The sequence below is a fragment of the Lemur catta genome, chromosome 4 (assembly GCF_020740605.2).
Source record: "Lemur catta isolate mLemCat1 chromosome 4, mLemCat1.pri, whole genome shotgun sequence".
NCBI classification, from domain to species: domain Eukaryota; kingdom Metazoa; phylum Chordata; class Mammalia; order Primates; family Lemuridae; genus Lemur; species Lemur catta.
In genome coordinates, this window is record NC_059131.1 from 41819456 (window position 1) to 41840978 (window position 21523).

Genomic DNA, 21523 nt, shown 5'->3' on the forward strand with positions numbered 1-21523 from the left:
TATATATAATAATATATCACTTAAATAAATTTGCATACATGGATAATAAAACTATATGTTAAGACTAGGGGATTTGGGAGAATGGTGTCTTGACGGGGAGGGAGCAGGGATGTGACTGGGGAGGGTTGTGCAAGAGTGCCATTGTTCATGTGTTCCTTAAACTGGGTGATGGGCCTAGGGGTATTCATTTCATTTTTCTTTATGCTTTTTATATATGCACATGTATATTTGTATTTATGTTTGAAATATTTTATAGTTATCTCTTGTAAGCAAAGTCAAAAATCATGAATTTTGGTGCTATGAAAAAACTCCTTGACAAGATTTTTTAGAAGACTGTTCAATTGACTGACAGCAGGTTGATACTAAAAGATGATGGTATAACTCAGGAATAAGCGAATACAGGCCAAATCTGATATACTGCTTGTTTTTTGTTGTTGTTTTGTTTTTGTTTTGTATGGCCTATGAGCTCAGAATAGTTTTTACATTTTAAAACTCATTTTAAATGAAAAAAAAATCCAAAGAAGAAGAATATTCATGACATGACAATTATATAAAATTCAAATTTCAGTGTTCATAGATGAAGTCTTCCTGGAACACAGATGCATTCATTCATATATTGTCTGTAGCTGCTTTAACACTAGCATGGTAGAATTGAGTAGCTGCAACAGAGACCATATGACCTTCAAAGAGTAAAATATTTACTATCTGACCCTCTAAAGAAAGTTTGCTGACCCCTTATATGATGGAAATAAACTAAAGTTTGAAGTAAAATTAATTAGCTCTAAGTTTTCGAAATCAGGCAAAACTCAGTTTAAATCTTTGCTCAACTTCTTACTAGATGGAGCTCTCTGACCCTTAGTAGAAATTATTTAAAAGGACAGTGCATTGGAAAACACCTAGCAAACTTACTGATACACACTTTAGGGCCTTTAGCTGTTTGTTCCTTTTTGAGGAAAAGGATTAACCCAAAGGATATGAGCAAGACTTCTCTTTGTTCTTGGTAAGTTTATATTAGTCATATTTAGTTGACATGCATCTATGGACTAGGCTAATCCTACCTGAGGATTAGCAGTGACAATGAGTGTTACCATTACTGGCTCAGATCCCTTGCTCACAACCTGGTTATGTATGAGGGACCATCTTGAGAGAACATGTTGCTCATTTGAAATCTAGAATGTCTTAGGCTAGCAAAAAGGCTGAGGTCAAGAGACCTGGATTTTGTTAGTTCTGCCACTAACTGGGAGATTTGGGGCATGCCATTTATCCATTCTGTGTCTTATTTTTCTTACATGACTTAGGAGTGTTGGATTGGGTGCAGTCCTTTCCTAAAAGGGGCCAAATAGCTCATCATGTGGGTTTTAAAGGTATCACTCAGTATTCCATCAAAACGATGCTTGAATTCAGTACTCTTCAGCCAGATTTTTTTGAAGTAACCGTTTTAAAATAAGGACCTTTTTTTAGTATAGGATATGTCCTAAAATAATCCTTGTTTTCAGAGACCCCTCCCACATGGGTGCTTTCATTGTTTTCTTTCTTAACACCAGCATGAATTGAGTCAGAGGCTGGCTCAAGCACGGAACTGCACCCTCCATGATCGTTAATGCATCCATGGGTCTTTGTCCCTGCACAGCCTGCCTGCCTTGCACACCCACCCCAGCCCCCTAGCACGTAAGATATTTGGATGGTGGCTGGATGCATGAACCACTATTCTGGAGACAGTATAATCTTTTGGTTCCCAAGTAGTTTTTTTTTTTTTTTTACCCTCAGTGGATTAAAAACAGACATGAGTACTGGAGGAAGGGGGGAGGGGGAGGTGTTACTTACCTCTACATAGTCGACTTGTGTGATCCTCAAATCTAACCCAGCTAGATCCTAACTGGGGATTAAACTTGATTTCATTTACATGCAAAGCCTCTGGAACAGGAGCTGACAGAGAACTCCGATTTCATTAAGGGTTGAAAAGCTAGAATAGAATTAGCCTTCGTGTTCTGTTTTCTTGTGTTGCCTTGCCCTGGACATTAATTTCTCCTCTTTAAAAGTTTCTTATTAGGGTTGAAAATCATTTGCTATGACATGTCTGAGAGTATGAAGTAATTTAAAGAGGGCCGGGTTGGCCTGAAGTGCTGCTTGCGTGAATTGCCATCTCTGGGCGGGTGCTTGTTGGAAGAGGGAGTTTATCCCCGCCTCCTCCCCAGTGTGACAGGGATCCAAGAGGACCTGACTTCATGCCCCAGCTCTGCGGAGGGTGCACTTGTCTTTCTTGTGGAATAATATAGATGAGACTGTTTCCCCATGAAACCACTTAAGTACAAAGGAAAATCAGTGACCTTGAGTTAGATTTGTTTGCTATGTTCTTTGCTTTCAAAGACCCTTTCTTCATTTCCTTTTAACGTGTTTTTCTGAACAGACTATTATAAGGACTGTAGTATGCAATTTTTCAAAACCAACGTCACAAACCTGCTTATTATTTTGTACCTAATTTGGTTAGAAAAACATGAGGCCCTGTGAATTAATGTTATGCCATCACTTCTCAGAATGGCATTTTTGAAAATTGGATTTTGGTCTTCAGGATAATTTAAAATTTTTTAGAACTATTAATATCAAGTACAAATGGCATTTTTCATGATTTCTTATCTGCAGAGCTTGTGATGGGAATTTTGTACTTGATGGATGCCTATATTGTTGAATGTGTTCTTTCATCCATCTTACTGTTCAGATATCTGGTGCTAGGTGTGTTATTTACTCATTCAACATGTTATTTATAAAAAGCCTCCATTAGATGCTAGACACTGTCATCAATGGAAAAAACAGACTAAAATCCCTGCTGCCTTATAACTAACATTCTTTAAAAACACTGGTAATGGCAGAATTAGAACAAATGCTCCCAATATGAGAAAGAATGAGAAAAAGACAATCATTGCAGTTTTTATTTTCCACATCTAAAAATCATAGGCACCTTATTGGTACTTCTAAGGTTTTGACTCTTTTTCACTTGATGGTTAATAATTTTCGTTCTAATAAAAGGCCTTGTCACTGATGGCTGCTATTTGAGTGCCTGCTGTGTCTCAGACCCTGTGCTAAGTGTTTTACATTTACCCCATTTGGCAGATGAAAGCTGCAACTGTGTCTTTACTCAGTGGAAACATATTCTTACACGAAAGGTTTTAATTACTCATTTATGCCAAGTTTACAATGATAGTTTCACAATATTTGAATCCAAACTGCTCAGAATTAGAGGGTGGAGGTCAGGAGACGAGCATGGGCTCCCCGTTCTGGAAACCCGGCAGCCTGGAGTGGCACAGGCACAGGCCTCCCCACTCACCCACCCCACCACTCCTCTCTAAACACATAGAAATGCTTCATGAAATATGTCGCATCTCTGAGCGTAAAGACCAGGGAAACCTTGAAAGGGAAGGAAAGTGGGAACAGAAGGAAGAACAAAGCCGAAGGGGAGGGAGAGGTGCTGTTAACCAAGAGCAAAATAAAGGCCAAACTGTAAGTGAGAGTTGTCATAGTGAGGTATCTGTAGTTCCCAGGTTGCCCTTGGAAGCAGCAGTTTCATGAACATAAATGATCGGTTAAGCCAATTAGTCAAACCTGGCTTTATTAGGTTAAGCTGAAGCCCACTCTTTTCTAAGGCTCAGCCGGAGGAATTGATAGGGTTGAGGGTGGCAATAAAATGTTAGACTCTTTCCTAGACTTGATCCCCAGACCCTCCTCCAGCAACTCCAAGCCCCCAGTTATCTCTTAGGTTTAGATATGTAACTTAGGCACCGATCCGTGAAGTGATTCTTTTAAGTTGCCATTGACAATGCTTTGGCGAACGCCTTGAGTTTTGACCTAGCTGGTTAGGGAATTGGTAAATTAAAGGTTAACTCTGCATGATCAAAGTGTCGAAACCAGTTTAAGATTGTCATTTTAATGTACTTTTATAAGGCTATGCAAAAAAAATCAAAACTGGCCACTTTTCCACTTAAGTGACCTCACACATGGAGAGAGTACTTCCAGGGTTCCTCTCATCTTGGAGTGTTAGCACATGGATGTGAAATATAGCTGGTCGCCTCTTCCTGTGATCCTGACTCTACTCACATATGGAGCACCGTCTGAAATGTTTGATGGAACATCCTGAGGAAATGGAAGTGATGAAACCACTTTGGATTCAACAGTAGAATGATAGGCCATTTAACACAGCCTTGAAATCTTGTGGCTCAGTTGGTGTGGCCTAACATGCTTGCTCTGCTCACCTTCCACCTTCCAGATCCCTTGTAGTATGAACTACTAAAGTAAGACTTACTTTGAAAATGACTCTACAATAGAGGTAGAATATTCCAGGAGCAGAACAGATAAAGGTAGTAACATTTTGCCATCTGGCAAAGCCACTAGACCAGATGGATTCACTAATGACTTCTCTAAAGTATTTAATCAGACCTTACTGAAACACATGACTGGCATATTTAATTGTCCTAAATTAACAGGACTGCTGCCAGATATAACCCTCAGTGCTTGAGTCATACTCCTTGCTTAAAGAAGAAGGAAGGAAAAGATGAATAGCTCCAGAAAGCTGGGTTTCACATAGACCCCCCTCATTAGTGAAACTTCTCATTAGCATATTGTGTTACAGTCTTGGGCGGTATTTCTCCTTTTGGAAGAACACACTGTAAGATGAACCATGCTGATGAAATTCTTTTTATCAGTAGCAGTTATACTGATGAGAACATCTGGGGGTTGATAAATCTGATATAGTCATCAGACATCCCCTCCTACTTCCTGCCTGTGGAAGACTTTTAAACTACAATTTTTTTTTTTTTTTGGTATACAAGTTAATTTTTCTCCAGGATCATTTTTGTTTTAATTTTTATATTTGTATTAAAGCAATACAGACACACACAAAATTACAGAAAGCACTATAATGTAAAACTGCCCTGCCCTACCCTTTCTTATCTGCAATCTACTTTTCAAAGGCATATTTCTCATTCTTAAAACTGTTCTTTCTGGTAGTAACCTTCAAAACAGTATGATTAATGTATGATTAATGACTATTCTTGATTTATTCACTTTAGACATTATTGACTTGCACTTAAGATACATGAGGATGTAGCTTACATATATGATTCTTACTTTTTCTTCTCTCTGTAGGGTTATTTTGGTTTTATTCCCTTAACATACGCCTTTTGTAGCTTTAAGGTATATTTTTATACCTTTTATTTTTTGGCTTATCAACTAGACAGTATCTCTTGGCTCCTAACTTTATATGATGAAGATCTTAGTGACTTGAGTATTCTAGTGAATGCTCTAGGGTTCTTTCACTCGGTATAACACTTTTGAAATTCGTCCATGCTATATTTATCAGTAGTTGCATTCCTTTTTATGGCTGAGAACAATTCCATTGCATGATACACAATAATTTGTTCACCCATTCACTTGTTGATGGACTTGCAAATTATTTCCAATTTCTGGCCATTATAAATACAAGTATTTTCCTTTAATTTCTCTTGGGTAAATACCAAAGAGTGAAATTGCAGGTTATAATGATAAATGTATATTTAACCTTATATGTATATAAATATATATATATAACTTTATAAGAAACTGTCAAAATACTTTCCAATATGATTTATCATTTTACATTCCCATTAGCAATGTGTGTGCATTCCAGTTGCTCTATGTCCTCAGCAATACTTAGTATTATCAGTCTTTTTAGGTTTACTTGTCCTTGGCTATGTTCAAGTCTTCTGTCCATATTTTAAATTGGGTTGTATTCTTATTATTGAATTGTAAGCATTCTTTATATATTCTGTGTACAATTTCCTGGCGAATTTTCTTTTTGCTCTCCCGGTCTGTGGTTCACCTTTTCATTTTCCTGTTGGTAACTATCAGGGATGAGAAGTTTTGATATTTGAATTCCAGTTCATCCATTTTTTTTCTTTTTATGGTTCATGTTTGTTCTCTAAGAAATCATTATCTTTCAAAGATTTTTTTTTTTTCCCAATTACACAGGCTAGCTTTTACATTTAGATCTCTGGTCCACTTGAGATTTTTTTTTTTTTTTTTTTGGTATATAGTGAGAAGAATTGAGATTCATTTTTCCCCCCATTTGGACATCCATTTGTCACAGCACTATTTGTTGAAAAACCTATCCTTTCCCCATTGAGTTACCTTAACGTTTTTTGGGAAATAAGTTGACCGTATAAGCATAGGTCTATTTGTGGATTCAGTTCTGTACCACTGAGCTATATGTCTGTCCTTATAATGATACTGTCTTAATTCTGACTTCTTTTTATAAGGGCTCTAAGCAGAACTTCTGCTTCTGTTAACATTTTACACTCAGATACACGCACACATATATGTATTTTTAAAGTAGAGTCCATACTCTCACTGTCAGTCATGACTGGATTATGTTTCCAAACCCCATTTTTCTTACTTCAGATGCCTTCTCTTTAAAGTGGTGTCTTCAGATAGTTGATTTTTTTTTTTTTTTTTTTGGTACACTTCATGTGGTTTTTACTAGTTTAAATCTCAGAAGATAGTCTTATTTTTAAGTGCTGGAGGATAGTTCACTATAGCTCTCTAGTAGGTGAGTTTCCCTGACTTAAAATGTTAATCCCTAGGAGTAAGGGGTAGGTTTCACATGTGCTATCACATAGCATTTAATTAATAACAATACCACCCATGGAGGGCTCACTATGTTTTAAGCACTATTATTTTAAATACTGCCTTAGGATTTATTCAATCCTCACAATAATACCTACTTTCTTTGAAGTAGATACTGTTTTATTCCCATCTTATGGATGAGAAACTGAGGCACAGAGAGGTTGAGTAATTTGCCAGAGATGATTTATGAGAAATTATTTGCTAATAAGTAGAGCAGACATGCTTCAGTGATGCACTGGTAACTGTTGAGCAACCGGCTTTCCAAGAGAAAAACTGAATATACAGTCATAAGTTTCTTATACATTTTACTGATATGCATGAAATACAACACACAACTTACAAATATAACACTCTTTATTATGAATTCCATATTGCCAATTGATTGTGACAGAATGCTTCATTGGTGGTTGGTTTTTGTGGTGTTTTTTTCTTGTTTCTTTGTGGAATTCCTGTATCTGTGGTTAACCTGTGGTTGCAGTTCACCCGTGATTTGACAGAATCGCTTGAGGAATAAATGCTTGGTTACTATCTGGTTCAGAAAGTCTCTCACGTCATTGACCAGCAAGTATAGTTCCAACATGGAATGCTGATAGTTTTATTTATGTTAATAAGACAAAAGTGAAACAACAAAGACTTACATTGGAAATTTAACCACTTGCCAATGATGGGAGCAACTTCTTCACTAAATTGGATGCATTTTTGAATACTGAAAGAATATTCTCAATATTTTGTCATTTGCAGTGTAACAACTACAGACTAACACACTTCTAAGTTTATTCTGCATTATTAACATTTTATCCTTCTGTCTCTTAACTATAAACAATCACCAAAACAATAAACCAGGCTCTGATTTGTACCATTTATTGATTTCTGTGATGTAAATACTCCCATTACGGCTGATTTCAAGCCACCAATGTGATGTCATTGAAAGTGGAGTTGGGAAGAAGTGTGAAGTAATACACCATTCTATGGTATTTCTACCACATGGTTAGGGTGTAGCAGTAAATAACCTCAGGACTATAGATAATAGTGAAAGGTAAAATGGTTATGAAGTGATAAGTTTTGAGTATGTATTACCTTTGTTTTTAATATAACTTATATAATTGTAAATTTATATAATTTAACAGTAATTATGTTTAACAACTGGTTCACAAAGCTTGTTAAGGTTAACAATCAGTTCTAAATGACCAGGCCAAGCAGGCTTCAGCCATGCCACTGTATACTGTGATCCTAGGCAGCCAAAACTCTATCCTCTTAACCACCCTTTTACTGGGTATGAAGGTATTGCTAGAATATAGTTCCATACCAGTACAAGTATGGCACACAGGTATGGCAACACTCAGCTTGCAAGGTATTACATTTCTTCATTTTTCTAAATGACATTACTTTTCATTAGGTGTACCACTCATTAAGCTTATTGAGAAGTCCAGTTTGAGGGACCCCTGTTCAACCATGGATTATACAGATCCCTTGGGGATTAGACAGTTCAGGAAAATGGCAGTGGATCCTGTGGTCTGTCCACATTGCTGTCACTCCCATTCATGCCACCCAAGCCCACCTGGAAGGCAGGCCCTCTCTGTGGTGTCAGATGAGATCACAATTCTGGTGATGGTACTCAAGTGCCAAGTGCATCTCTGGGGACCAGGACTAGAGCACAGCTATCCCCATCCAGGGTTCCGCTATTTCCAAGACCTGTGTTCAAGCCTGCCTTGGCGTTTTCTGGCTTGCAAATGAACATTCACTGAGGTTGTGTCACTCTCCCTTCAACCCACAAAGCAGTAGCCTCCCGTTCTGCCCTCAGACAGTCCAACCTGATGACCTTGATGTGCTTATGCTTCCAACATGGGAAAGCTGCTCTCAAGGTTATCCTCGGGGAAGAGAAAGGAGATGGCTTTCATGCTTTCCTGGTGAGACCTTTAGGGGGAGAGAAAAAAACTAAACTACCAAAGTTACTACTGAGAGAATCACTGAAGCAGCCTGGGCAAAAATGAAATTAGGCTTTAAAAAGAAATGTTAGAGTCATGAACATTTTTCAAATGCTGTACTTGGAACACGTATTCAAATATAATTTCTTGCCTCAAGGAATAAAAAATGATTAGTATTGATTAGTGGTTTTTGTTAAACCTCCTAAGCAAGGCTACCTCTTTCCACGACCTTTTAATTCTCATCTTCTCCTGTCCACAACGTATTTGGAAATCTTCCTGATGTCATCTGACATCAGGAAGACATGCTCCTGCCCTCCTGGCATGCTACAGAAACAAATCAATTTCTTCTCCCAGATAGGTTGTTGAAAGTCCTTCTCTGCAGTGCTTTCTATTGCCATGGTAACAGAAGATGGGATTTCCCAATGGAACTAGATTTATACATAGAGAAAAGCAGTTCTTTCAAAGCTTGATCCCTTTTTTGTTGCCATGTGTATAATACAGTAAATACAATAAACTGAATACCAAAGGAAAAATAGAATGACACTAAACCTTTTTATGTAGGTGTGGAATGAGACTTCCATTGTACTGAGACCCTCAATGAAAAAGAGTCAATTTTAAAAAGGTTTTAATATTGTGACATTGCTGCTGTAGCTATAATGATTTGCAAAATTTGCAAAGTACAAGTTTTCTTACAAAAGCAAAGACTTGAATTTAAAAACTCTTCAACTGGCAGACTTAAAATATAAGTAAGTAATCTCAATACTTCAGTGACAGTAAGAGTCACAACTCTCGTATGGTAAAGAAAGTGCTGAGAAGCCCAAGGTGGAACAAATGTTTTGTGTAATGGTGGTACTCTCTACTTCAGTCATTTCCTCTGTGGAAGGGCACAATAGTGGGCATTACTCATGGAATCTTAACAGAAGCCCAGGAATTCAGGGGATGTGAGTCTGTATCGTGGCACTGTAATTGGACATGGAGACCTAGCCTTTGCTCTCTCTGCTGGTTGGCCTGACCGTATTTACTGGAGGTTGGCTGCTTAGGCTCAGGGCACTTTGTGGAGGGAGCAAACAGCAATTGTGAGGTAGGTAGAAAGAGATGGATTTAGGTGTTTTGTTTTCGTGTGTTCTTTTTGTAGACAGAATCTCACTCTGGCACCCTGGCTAGAGTGCAGTGGCATCATCGTAGCTCACTGCAACCTCAAACCTCTAGGCTCAGGATCCTCCTGTCTCAGCCTCTCAAGTAGCTGGGACTACAGGCACGTGCCATGATGCCTAATTTTTCTATTTTTAATAGAGATGGGGTTTTGCTCCTGCTCAGGCTGGTCTCGAGCTCCTGGGCTCGAGTGATCCTCCTGCCTTGGCCTCCCTGAGTGCTAGGATTACAGGTATAAGCCACTACACCTGGCCTTTCTGCATTTGGTTTTATATGAGGAAAATCCATGCACATATACACCTGTCATTTAAAATGCTTCTGTACTAAAATTCCAAAGATGTTTTGGGATTAGGTAAAAGCAGATCCTGATCGAAATAACTTCTCATGAAATTCTTGAATTCCTAAATGCGGAGTTGTGGGAGGAAGGGAATAGATACCTTGACAGTAGCTTAAAACCTGCTTATTAAATAAATGCTTATGCAACTACATCATTACTGATACCGTATGTTATCCAGAGATTAAAGTTTGTGAGGGTTTTCTTCCCCCCTGAGGTCTAAAAAGTGCTGTTGCCTTGATATGACAAATTTAAAGTAGGAGTAAATGCCATTTGGCTGTGCTCTGGAAGATACACGGATGCTATCATTTTGTCACCCAGGTGAAAGGAGTGGAGTTTCTGGGAAGCTGATGGGAAAGTAACAAATGGTGGTAGAGTGCATAAAAGTTGTTCTCTCTTCTTGCCATTCTTGACATGGACTTAGATAAATAGTAACATTGTGGGTCACTAAGCAGTCCTGTTGCATCAAGCCAGAGAAGTGAGGTCAGAGACTCTGCTCATACAAGGAGAAACAGCTAACTCTGTTAACATGCTCAGATGGCACAGGAGGATCCTGGAGAAATGGGTATCACAGGCTGGAAAGAGATGACAACCAACAGCATAAAGGAACTTGTGGCAAGAAAAAAATAACTACAATATGAACTTTTTAATAAACTTAAGGGCTATAGTATAAAAAAGAATAATAGCCACCAGAGTAAATCTACTTTAAATCCAAAAAGTAGGATTTCTTAGCGGGGAGGGGAAGCACAGCTAATTGAATAATGTAGATTAATAAATTATTCTGAAGGCCGCTTTAAAGGTTTGCTGAATGCTGTTCATTCCATGTCCCACCTCATTCAAAGAACTAAGTACAGTCAGGAATTGTGAAATTAAAAACAACTGTCAGGAACAGTGACTTATTTATTTTATTTTGGATCCCAGGAATCTACCAAGTATCTCAAGCATTTTTAAATAGAAGCTGTGATCACAGCAAGAAGAGTTTAATTTATGTCTCTTAAAACTGTTTCTGGCTATCCAGGGGATACTCTTTCCTCTTTAAGTTCTAGTCCCTGGGGAGAGCCTGTTGCCTGAAGCGGGAGGGGGAGATGATATGGCAGCCAGAACTCACTCCTTCTTCAGCAAATGCTCACTCTGCCAAGTGACATCCCAGAACTGTTAGAGTGGCGGAAGAAGGCCCCTGCCCTCATGCAGCACACAGTCTAGTTCCTCCTTTTTCATAGCCTTTAGGACTTCAGGTGTGGTGCTAACCTGAGGAGTCTCCTTGGTTTTCCCACTAAAAATTGGATGGGCTTAAGGCCATCTTTTCCCGGGATCTGGCTCATGGGCTTCAAACTCTACTGCAGCCAAGCTCTGTGAGTTATAAACCCAGTCTGCCAAGCAGAATCTTCTGTCAACTTTAACATGCCCACCTTTGCTTAGTCTCAAACATCTTAAACACACCTTCCTTCAGCCTCACCTTGCTGTCTCTCACCCAGTCCTTAACTGGCCTCCCTGCCTCTCCTGCTAACACCCTCACAGATCCATCCTTTCCGCTGCATCTCACCAATGCTAGGGTTACCCTCCTAAACACTGAAACTGTTCATTGTGTCCTGGGACAATTGTCAGTGGTACCTTAACTTCCTGGCCTGGCTGAGGGCTTCAAGAGCTGCCCCTGTCTGCCTGGCCCATCTTGTTTCCTGCCATTCTCTATAAGACTTTAACTGTGAACACTGTTCATTGAGTGCCCTTTGTACCTTTTGTATGAACTCGTGTCTTCCCTGATTTCCTGGGCAGCTGGTCACTCCATTCTCCATCTTTCTGTGTCACTACATGTATATATTGACATAGTTATTTGTCTACGTGTCTTTACTCTTAAGGCAGGCCCCTTGAAAGATGGCATTAGGTTTGCTCAGGGTGGGAACCTGAAAGTATGTATAGAATGGAATATGGTTAATAGAAAACTTAGTGATCATAAGGCCTGTGAAATAATAGCCACAGGAGTCTGAAGATTGTGAATCTAACTCTGACCACAGACGGTTGTGGCGACATTGGCAGGTACTAGTAAGGGGAAACTTGCATTCCTTATCCCTCGCAATATGGAGGAAGCTTATCCCTTCCTTTCTCTGCAGGATGTGACCAAGCAGGGGTCCCAGAAATTGGTTGTTTGAAAAGAATTTATTACAGTGGCTGCTCTGGCCCAATTGCTCACTCCCTCTGGAAAAACCCTCTATAAAACCCAAGGCTCTCCCCTTTCTTGCATGGACGCTGTTTTCGTCTTCTACCCATCTGCACCCAAATGCTCAAATAAACAGCATTTTGCTACACCTGAGGCTTCGTGTGTCTCCCTCTTGGCTCCGGACCTAACAGATGGCAATGTATTTTCTTTTCACATATCTATGGGCTGTAACTGACATATTATAGGTCCAGAAGGGTTTGTTGAATAAATGAATGAGCTCAAATACACCAGTGCGTCATAGATTGGGTTTTCAGAACGCTTCCATCCACTTAGTTTAATGGAACAGATATGGCGCACCACAGCCTTGCAGTTTTCTGGGACATCTAGATACTAGCAGATACCAGGTATAGCTCAACAAAATCGAGATTGGGAGGGTCCTTTTATCCTTGTTGACCATCTCATCAACTCTGATGCTAAAGTGTTCTACAACCTTAAAAAGTTTTAAAGCCTCTAGCATTCACTTACTGTGAAAAAGCTGTCCTCTTAAGTGGCTTGTCTTTGTATATTACTTCCTTATAAAGATTCTTAGGGTACATTTTCCAGCCAGTACTTGTTAGATGGCCAACTCATTTAAAGTACATAGTTTGTTTTTGGAATCCATACTATAGTCATACAGACATGCGTATGTTGATTGTATCGATGTAACGCTAGTTACACAAATGATGATGATGATAACTTGCACTGAGTGCTCACTGTGTGCCAGGCACTGTACTAAGTACTATAGATTCATTAGATCTATTAATTTTTTTATATATTATCTCTATTTTATGGATGGGGAAACTGAGACAAAAGAGATCAAATTTGTCCAAAGAACCAGAGGTAGTAAGGGGCAGCCAACATGCAAATCCAGGTGCCTAATTCCAGAACATAGACTCGCATTATGACACCAATCCAAAAATTGAAAAGGAGAAAAAAAAATCTGTGTAGACAGATACTGAAAATTGAAATGGGGAAAATTCTATTTCTGTTTATTGTATAAAAAGAATTTTGGGCAATGAACTAGTTTTCCATATAGGTATGTACTTTTTTTTAATTCCCAATACCTATTTTGTAGAAAGGCACAACTTCTGTACACAATGAATTTAAAACATTTAGGTGACTTCTCATCTAGGAATAATACTTCTCGACTGCTACAGACTCCTCAAAATACTAGTTGGTATTTGACAAAGCTTTGTTTTTATTAAACTCCCGAGAAACCATAATCGTAGTAATCTTCATTTCTTTTGGTGTCATGGTGACTTACATAAAGCAGAAATTTTCATTTAATATGTATAATCTATGGCAGGGGAGACAGAAATAGCACTTGACTCTGGGACCCCTTGATACTTTGAAATCCTAATGAGTATAGGTATCCAGAGCTTCTGCAAACAGGTTCAATTCTGAGAAGTGAACTTTGTCCCTAGCAACAGCATTTTTTTCAAATCAAAGTCAAAATCTAGCTTGAAAGCTGAGTAATATTTTGAAAATTAGTAAGTAAATATCATGACAAAGCAATTATACAACCACATATATAATTTCAATCAGAGAATTATAATAGTGTCTGATTTTTCAAGGTAACTAGTGGGTAAGACCAGATGAAATGATTGACAAACTGTGCTAAGCCTCTTTCCCAAAGTTGAACATTTTAATTTAGACCAATCAGGTAATTATTTGGGGGAAAGTTCAGGATTTCTCTTGCGATCATCTTGTTAAGTGACTAAAATGAGGAACAAATTTGGATAAAAGATGATCAATGGCTTGTTTTGTTTTGTTTTGTTCTTTTGTTCAGTTGGAAGGTATGAAAAAAAGCCTTTTTCTCTTGCAGCCTTGCCTTACACCCAGACAAAACTCTTGTTGCAACTGGCCAAGTCGGGAAGGAGCCATATATATGCATATGGGATTCCTATAATATCCAGACTGTGTCTATTCTTAAAGATGTCCATACACATGGAGTTGCCTGCCTGTCTTTTGACTCAGACGGACAGGTATGTATCTTTCCTCATTTATTTTCTTTAATGACTTTTCACAATTCGCCTAAAATGGTAATGCAAATAGCCAATAGACTCAAAAAGCCCAGCAACTCTGGCTCGTTCTTGTGGTAGCCTCCTAGAATTTCTCACCTTTTTGACACTTTTCCAAGGTATGGCACTAACACCCAGCTCTGGATACGCCCCAGTTTGGGTTCCCCAAGTCTCACTATCTGGTTAAAAAGTCTCCATAGGAGAAGTCATGAATTCACACTGATGAGGTGTTCACCATGACTCAGCAATTCCGTTTTCACCATTGTTAGCTTCCTGTTTGGAATAAGGGCTGAACCAAGCCTCATAGACCTCACGCCCTGAGCATTACGTTAGTACCCCCTTGCTTTCACAAGATGACATCACCTTGTAATAATCCACCGAGAAGATTCTCTTTGACTCTTTACTTTGTGGCCACTTCTAACTCCTCCCTGCCCGCTTCCAGTTCACTCAATCAATTTCTGTGTATTTATAAGTTTCTTTACAATAACTCTGACATTCATCCTCTCCTCATTCTCTCTGCCATCCTTTGAGTTCAAAGTCAGTGCCATGTCTGACTTCAGTAACCTCTAAACTATTCTCCTCATGGTCAACTTCTTGCTGATGTATTTCCCTAACTGAAATAAAGTGTCAAGGCATGGTTTTAAAACCACCAAAAGCTTTGGGGTACCCTCTGGACAAAGACCACGCTGTGTAGTTGGACATTCTAGGCTTACCAGCTTTGCCAGACTCATCTCCACCATCCCCTTGTTGTGGAATTGGATGAGTTTGCAAGATTCCTGTACCAGGCCTTGTCCTTCCGCACCCCCATGCCCTTTCCCGTGTTGTCCTGTCCACCTGGAGTGCCCCACACACCCGCTTGGCCCCTTGAGTGAGTGACTCAGTCTTTGAAGACACTTCAAAGGTCTTCATGAAGCCTTTCCAATCCTAACAGTTTTCTCTCCTTCCTTTGACCTGTAGCAACACTTGCCAGAAAATATATGTTAATATGTTCTAGCAAAGGAAGTGGGAACACAAATGCGTCATCCCTGGCTCCCACTACATTCACCTCCTCGCTAAGGCTGCGCCTCTTTTCCCCAGCCTTCTCCACACCCGTACGCCACCCTTCCTCCATCTCTTTCACCCTCCATGTTTCTGCCTGTTAATTCCTCCAGTCCAAGTTTTGGCAAATTTCAGAGTTAATTCTGTAAGTCGATGCCATGGAAAGATCTGTAAAATTATTCAGAGGCTTGACCAAACTGAGAGTTTGTGGGAATTCAGGTGATTAAAAAGGTGTTGACCTGGTTGGAGTCAGTTTTGTTTTTGTTTTTTTTTTAACGATTAGCATTTACTTAGTGTGCTCCCCTATTTTAAGAGAGCATTGATCATTATTCATTCATTTTTCTTTCTAGAACTAGATTAACTACATTGTATAGTACCTAGAATATATATATATGTTCTTGATTTTACTCCTCTAATCTCAATTGATTTAGTCAGGTTAATGCACACATCCCATTGTCTATCTATGGCTAAGGAGAACTAGCCGGATAGTAATATTTGTTCAGGCTCGCAGTTAAATTGACATGTTGATTAAACTGAATGAGTGACAGAATGCATGTGTACATACAAGTATAAATGTATGCTCAAGTGTACTTGTATGCATATTCTCTAATCTGGTATTTGAGCAAACATTCCTTATCAAAATTTGTTCTCAAATGTCACAAGAAAATGTAATGCAGCAGGGGGAAACCCAGCTTTAACTTTCAGTCTTTTGCCCATGTTATTTGGTGACAGAATCCTAGCTATTCTCCCAGCTCCCATTTGAAGGATGGGGAGTGGGGTGGGGGTGGGCTGCCTGGAACCTCCTATCTGTGTGCCCACGATGGATTTCCTGGCTTGTTGATGCCTATTGCTTCAGGTCTGCCTTACTCCCTGGACAGAGTTCACTAGAATTGAATGATATTTAGAAAATGACAAATGGCCCATCACCTCACCATCAACAAAAGACAAAAGAAATGCTTTTCAGGTAGCTATGGGGCCTGTCACTACAAATGAACAAAATAGGTTTCTTTTGGCTTTTTCTCAATCAAGAAATGTGGGTTTTACTTTGGTGCCCCGTTTGTTAACTGCTTTTTCTATTTAAAAAAAAAATAAGCTAAATGGAATTCACCCACTTAGATTTTCTTAGGAATGAAAATATAACCATGTCTTATTTCCATTGCTGGAATCCTCAATTAAAAACCACAACAAAGACTGCCTTTCTTAAGGGCACATTTTAAAACCTCTGTTTTTTATACTTAATATTCCTAATGAAAGCCATCTTCAGTGAAGAAACCTGAATAATCCGTGCATAACAACACACATATACCTTTAGCCATACGTGGTTGTCTTTGCACACACACCGTGTGAGTGTGCACATGTGCACACACCACACTCAGACATACTCAGTGAAGTGCTCAGTATACTTGGGTAGTACTGTGTTTATAAAAAACCCTTTGATTTACATTACTTCACTTGATCCACATAACAATCCTACAAAGTAGAAAGAACAAATATTTTTTATGCTCATTACAGACATGAGAAAACTGAGATTTAAGGAGGTTAATTTTTCCAGGATCTTATGTCTGGTTATTAACACATAGTCAGACAAGAAGCAAAATCTACTTCCTCCCAGTCCAGACTTCTGTTACATGATGCTGTCTCCTTGTAAGTGGTATCCTGTAAGAACCTCAGATTTTGGTGTTGCTGATGCCTGCCTTTCACACTTTTAACTTTGTATATAATCATGTGTGTTGAATTTACTTTTCCCTTTAAGGACAAGTTCTGATCTGAACCCAAGGAATTTAGGCTGGAAGATGAAATACCAGATTAATTTTACTAAGATTATACATCCTCCTTTAGTCACTTTCGATGTTTGTGAAATTATAGAAAACTAAGAGTGAAAATAATGTTTGCTTATTGGATTTGTTTTCTTAAACACTTTAGTTTTAGTAGTTTGAGGCTTTTAGACTATGGATTTCTGGGCTTTTTAAAATCTCACGTTGATTTTTAAACTAAAAATTTAAGTTAAACATTTGAAACCCTGCCTTTAGGTTCTGTTCCTATTGACTTTTGCTGATTTATCAGAGACTTTGAGAGTTTACGTGTATGGTTCCTATGTTTGAAAAGGACAAACAAGCTGTAGCTTTTAGGTTTTTGAAATTTCAGCATATACTAATGGAAGTCATCTATTATTGATAATTGTGGGTTTAAGATGGATTTTGAGAAATTAGTTTGTTATAAGATAATTTAATGCGTAACCCATAGTAGATAATCAGTAACTATTTCTTAAAAGAAAGCATGAATAATAGGAAATCTTCCCATCACTGTCATGTATTATTATTGTTTTTAGCGTTTAGCCTCTGTGGGATTGGATGCCAAAAACACGGTCTGTATTTGGGACTGGCGGAAGGGGAAGCTTCTGGCCTCAGCCACTGGCCATTCCGACCGGGTAAGACCTTGCTGGACCAAGCAGATTTCACAACTGTGGGAAAATTGTGATGTCACTTCTCAGACTTTAATATTTTTAAAAATATATTTGCCATGTGTAGACTTTTCCGACATATTCAACTTAAAACATCCTATTTCTTCATGACTGACAGCTAACTGTGTTGGTATGATTGCTTCTGGTGCTCAAATACTTTATTTGAATTGTTACTGCTTTTTATAGGCAAAGCAAATTTTTGATGCTGGCATTTGGCTTCTTTATAAAACCAAAATAGAATTGAACTTGAAATTATATGTTTAATTTAGATGTATTCATTTAGAAATGGAAATAGAAAATATTCACAAAACATGATTATAAGGGTATGTATTTTAATTTCAAATTGAATATAATGACAACTGTGATTTGTTGTTATATTTGAGCATATTGAACGTAAATTGTAGCCTGCTTATCATTCATATTGAAGTCAGTGTGATCAGAAATAATTCCATGTAGTCATAACTGGTAAGACAGGGCAGGAAATAGGCATAGACATACAACTGGTGAGAAGTCTATTTCTCCAGTGTCTTGTATAATTTAAACTCCTTTATTGTCTTGATTTTCTAGTTTAAAAGAGAAGTGAATATGCATGACTATCTTAAATTCCCAGTTGTTTTGTATTTCTGCACAATATAAGTGTTCATATAAAATGAGGCCCTAATTAAACGTTAAATTCACCTTCTCTTAGTTTGAACTCTAAGGGGTGTGTATGTGTGTGTGTGTGTGTGTGTGTTTTTATGGTACATTCATCTATGGAATTTTGTAGTTATAAGAGGGCCCCCACAGTTGTTGCAAATTCTCCTCCAGGAGTGACCAGCCATAGAATTTCAGTGTTGGAAGAACCCTGGCATCCCTCTGGTCCAGTGGCTCCAACCCTGGCTATATGTAGAATCCCCCAGGGAGACTTCACAGTTGACAGCATAGTGACACTCAGGCTCTATGCTGGGGTGGGGGTGGGGAGATTCTAATTTAACTGATATTAACTTGTATTCAATGAACTGTCTAGGTTGAAAACATTTGTGACACTTAAATTTCAGATGTTACTTTTTGTGCGTATACTATGATTACATTGTGTCTTATAAGGGAAGTTGAATTAGACTGGATCTATATGTGAATTTCCAGTGATCACAGAAAGTGGACATGAGACCAGTTCTCACTGTTGTGATGCCATACCTAGCTCTACTGAGAACATCTCATATAGTATCTAAATTGTTTTGCAATTACTACTTCTATTTCTGAATCATTTTATATAGTCTGACCTACATTAGTATACTGTATGACAAAATTTTGGTCATATTACCTTGCAAAAAGTAGAAAACTAAAGTTATGAACACCTGCAACCAGTAAAATCTCTTAGAAAAATAGCCTAATGTAATCACCTTGTCTTGTAAATAATGTGCTTTCAGTATTGTTAAATGCCTACTGTTAAACTAAATCTGGTTTAAGGCTATCTCCATACCTTAAGTCCCTGCATAACCAACTGAAACCTAGCTTGGTAAGTAAACAAACTTGAAAGCCTAAGAGTATACTTTTGTAACAAATAGCTGAGTTGCAGCTGAGCTTCAGCCAATCACAGGCTGCCACCTGATGAGACCCTGCCAAATAAAGCTAACTCAAGCTGTTACTGTTCCTCACTTCCTTTTTCTGTCTATAAGTACTGCCTGCCCTGCTGTAGAGCTCTCTGAACCTCTTCTGGTTCTGAGCTGCCCAATTTGCAAATGGTTATTTGCTCAACTAAACTGTTAAATTTAATTTCTCCAGCCCAGACTCTGTAATCTGTATCACACACAGTTTTGTTGATTACTAATGCCTGGATGCCAGTTGACTGCTTGTGGTTAACTTCAAGGTTATCTTCAGGATTAATCCATTACATTTGTATAATGAGTGCTTTATAGCCTGCAGAATGATTTCACGTGCCTTATCTAATTGACCTCATAACAGAATTTGAGGTGATGTTATTCATTGTGGAGACGAGATTAAGGTAGAGAGGCTGAAACTTGCCTGAGCTTGATTAGTGAAGATGGATACTTAGACCAAGTACTTTTTCTTCAGTGCTCTTTCTAGAATCCATGATTGCTCCTTTCTCTATGTGATTAAGAAGTTGGTACCCTAGGTTATTTCTTTGGTCTAGACTTTGGCCCTGACAATTAGTCCTTCCCTCTCTATCAGGACATCACAGAATGTGATCCTTGGACCACCTGCATCTCCTGGAGTCTGTTTCAAAATCCAGGTATTTGGACTCAATTCCAGATCCATTAAATGAAAGTATCTCAGGCCCTGGAAAGACCCATTTTAAGCACTTGCTGCTGGTGATTTGACTGTCATAATTGACAGTCTTTTCTGTCCCCAAAACAGGGAGAACTACCTGCAAAACTGGTAGTTCTTCTTAAAGAATTAAATAGTATTAGTAGATATGTTTCGGTTCCTTGCATAATTGAAAATAGTATTTTGGGTCAGATTAAAATGATGGCCTAAAGGACTACTTTAAGTTAGTGTCAGACAAATGCCTCTGCCTTACATTCACGAATATTAACTTCTATGATTAGTGGAGACTTTTGGCTACATTGAATTGTGGTTAACTATTAAACCTTTTCCGAGTTAAAAGAATTATAAAATGCTTCATTTTAATTTTTATTGAAAAGCTATCTCCAAAGTGTTTTATTAACGCTGGAGAGTTATATAAAAGTTTAATTAAAAATTATCCCAAACTGTCCATTGGTTTACCTCAGATGCACAAAATAAAAACTGATACCTGTTTGTTCTTGATGATGATTGTAGTTAATTATCTCTCTATTCAGGTCTGAGGTAAGTAGACATGAGGTCACAGAGTGTGCGTTAACAGTTTGACTCATTCCCAGGAGACAAATCTTCCGTTTTCATTCTGTGCAGGTAGCATTGTGTTTTAAGTGTTCAGGTAGAGTCTTGGCAACTGGACTGGTATCTGGAAGAAGGCAAGAACATAAATGATCAACATGGCAACTTTTAATTTTTTTTAACAGATTTTTGATATTTCCTGGGATCCATATCAGCCAAACAGAGTGGTTAGCTGTGGAGTGAAACATATAAAGGTAAAGTAGTGACTTAAAAAAAATTTTTTTGGTACCATTTATAAAAAGAATTTTAAGTGTTCATATAGATTCGTTGTTCACAGACTGCTTGACTTCACTTTTTTTTTTTTTTCTTAAATGTGGAGCCCTCTTACCTGTTTTTTTGATCCTGAAGCAAGCTAACATCGGCTGGTGGGGCTCTTTTAGAAATGCAAAGAACAGTGAAATGAAGTGCTCAGCAGGCAGCTGAAAAGGAAACTTTATGTTAACTAAATACTAAACTGAAGACTCATACTTCATGAGTTTGCATATTTTAAAACAGTTCTGATTTTAATGTTGTGAATTAAGTTTTTGCATTATGATGAATATCTGCATATATTGCATGTAAAAGGTCTGACATATTGATGTGTTCCCTTAGAAGAAAGGTGCCTACATAGAAGTATATTGTGCTTTACACGGAAATAGAGGGATATACAGTACAAACCTATCTGGGCCTTTGGTTTTTAAATGCCCATCTTCCTGTAGTCTTCATAGCCCAAACTTGCCTCTAGCTAGGCCCACATTTGCTGCTTCCTGTTTTGTTCATAAGTAGGAAAATTAATAGCATCAACAATATCCTTTGCTCTGACATAGCAAAAATTTTTCCTGAACTATGAGATGTATGGCTTAGGATCTTCTGTCTGTAGGATTGTAAATAATA

General features: G+C 38.2%; 1 protein-coding gene across 1 annotated transcript in view; it reads left to right on the plus strand.

Moving 5' to 3' along the window:
* The window catches only part of EML6 (EMAP like 6), a 227285-nt gene that overhangs the window by 73438 nt on the left and 132324 nt on the right, over positions 1-21523 (plus strand). The window contains exons 2-4 of the mRNA XM_045549610.1: positions 14082-14241; positions 17645-17743; positions 20776-20844. Coding sequence (XP_045405566.1) covers positions 14082-14241; positions 17645-17743; positions 20776-20844 — 328 coding nt within the window. The remainder of the gene's footprint in view (positions 1-14081; positions 14242-17644; positions 17744-20775; positions 20845-21523) is intronic.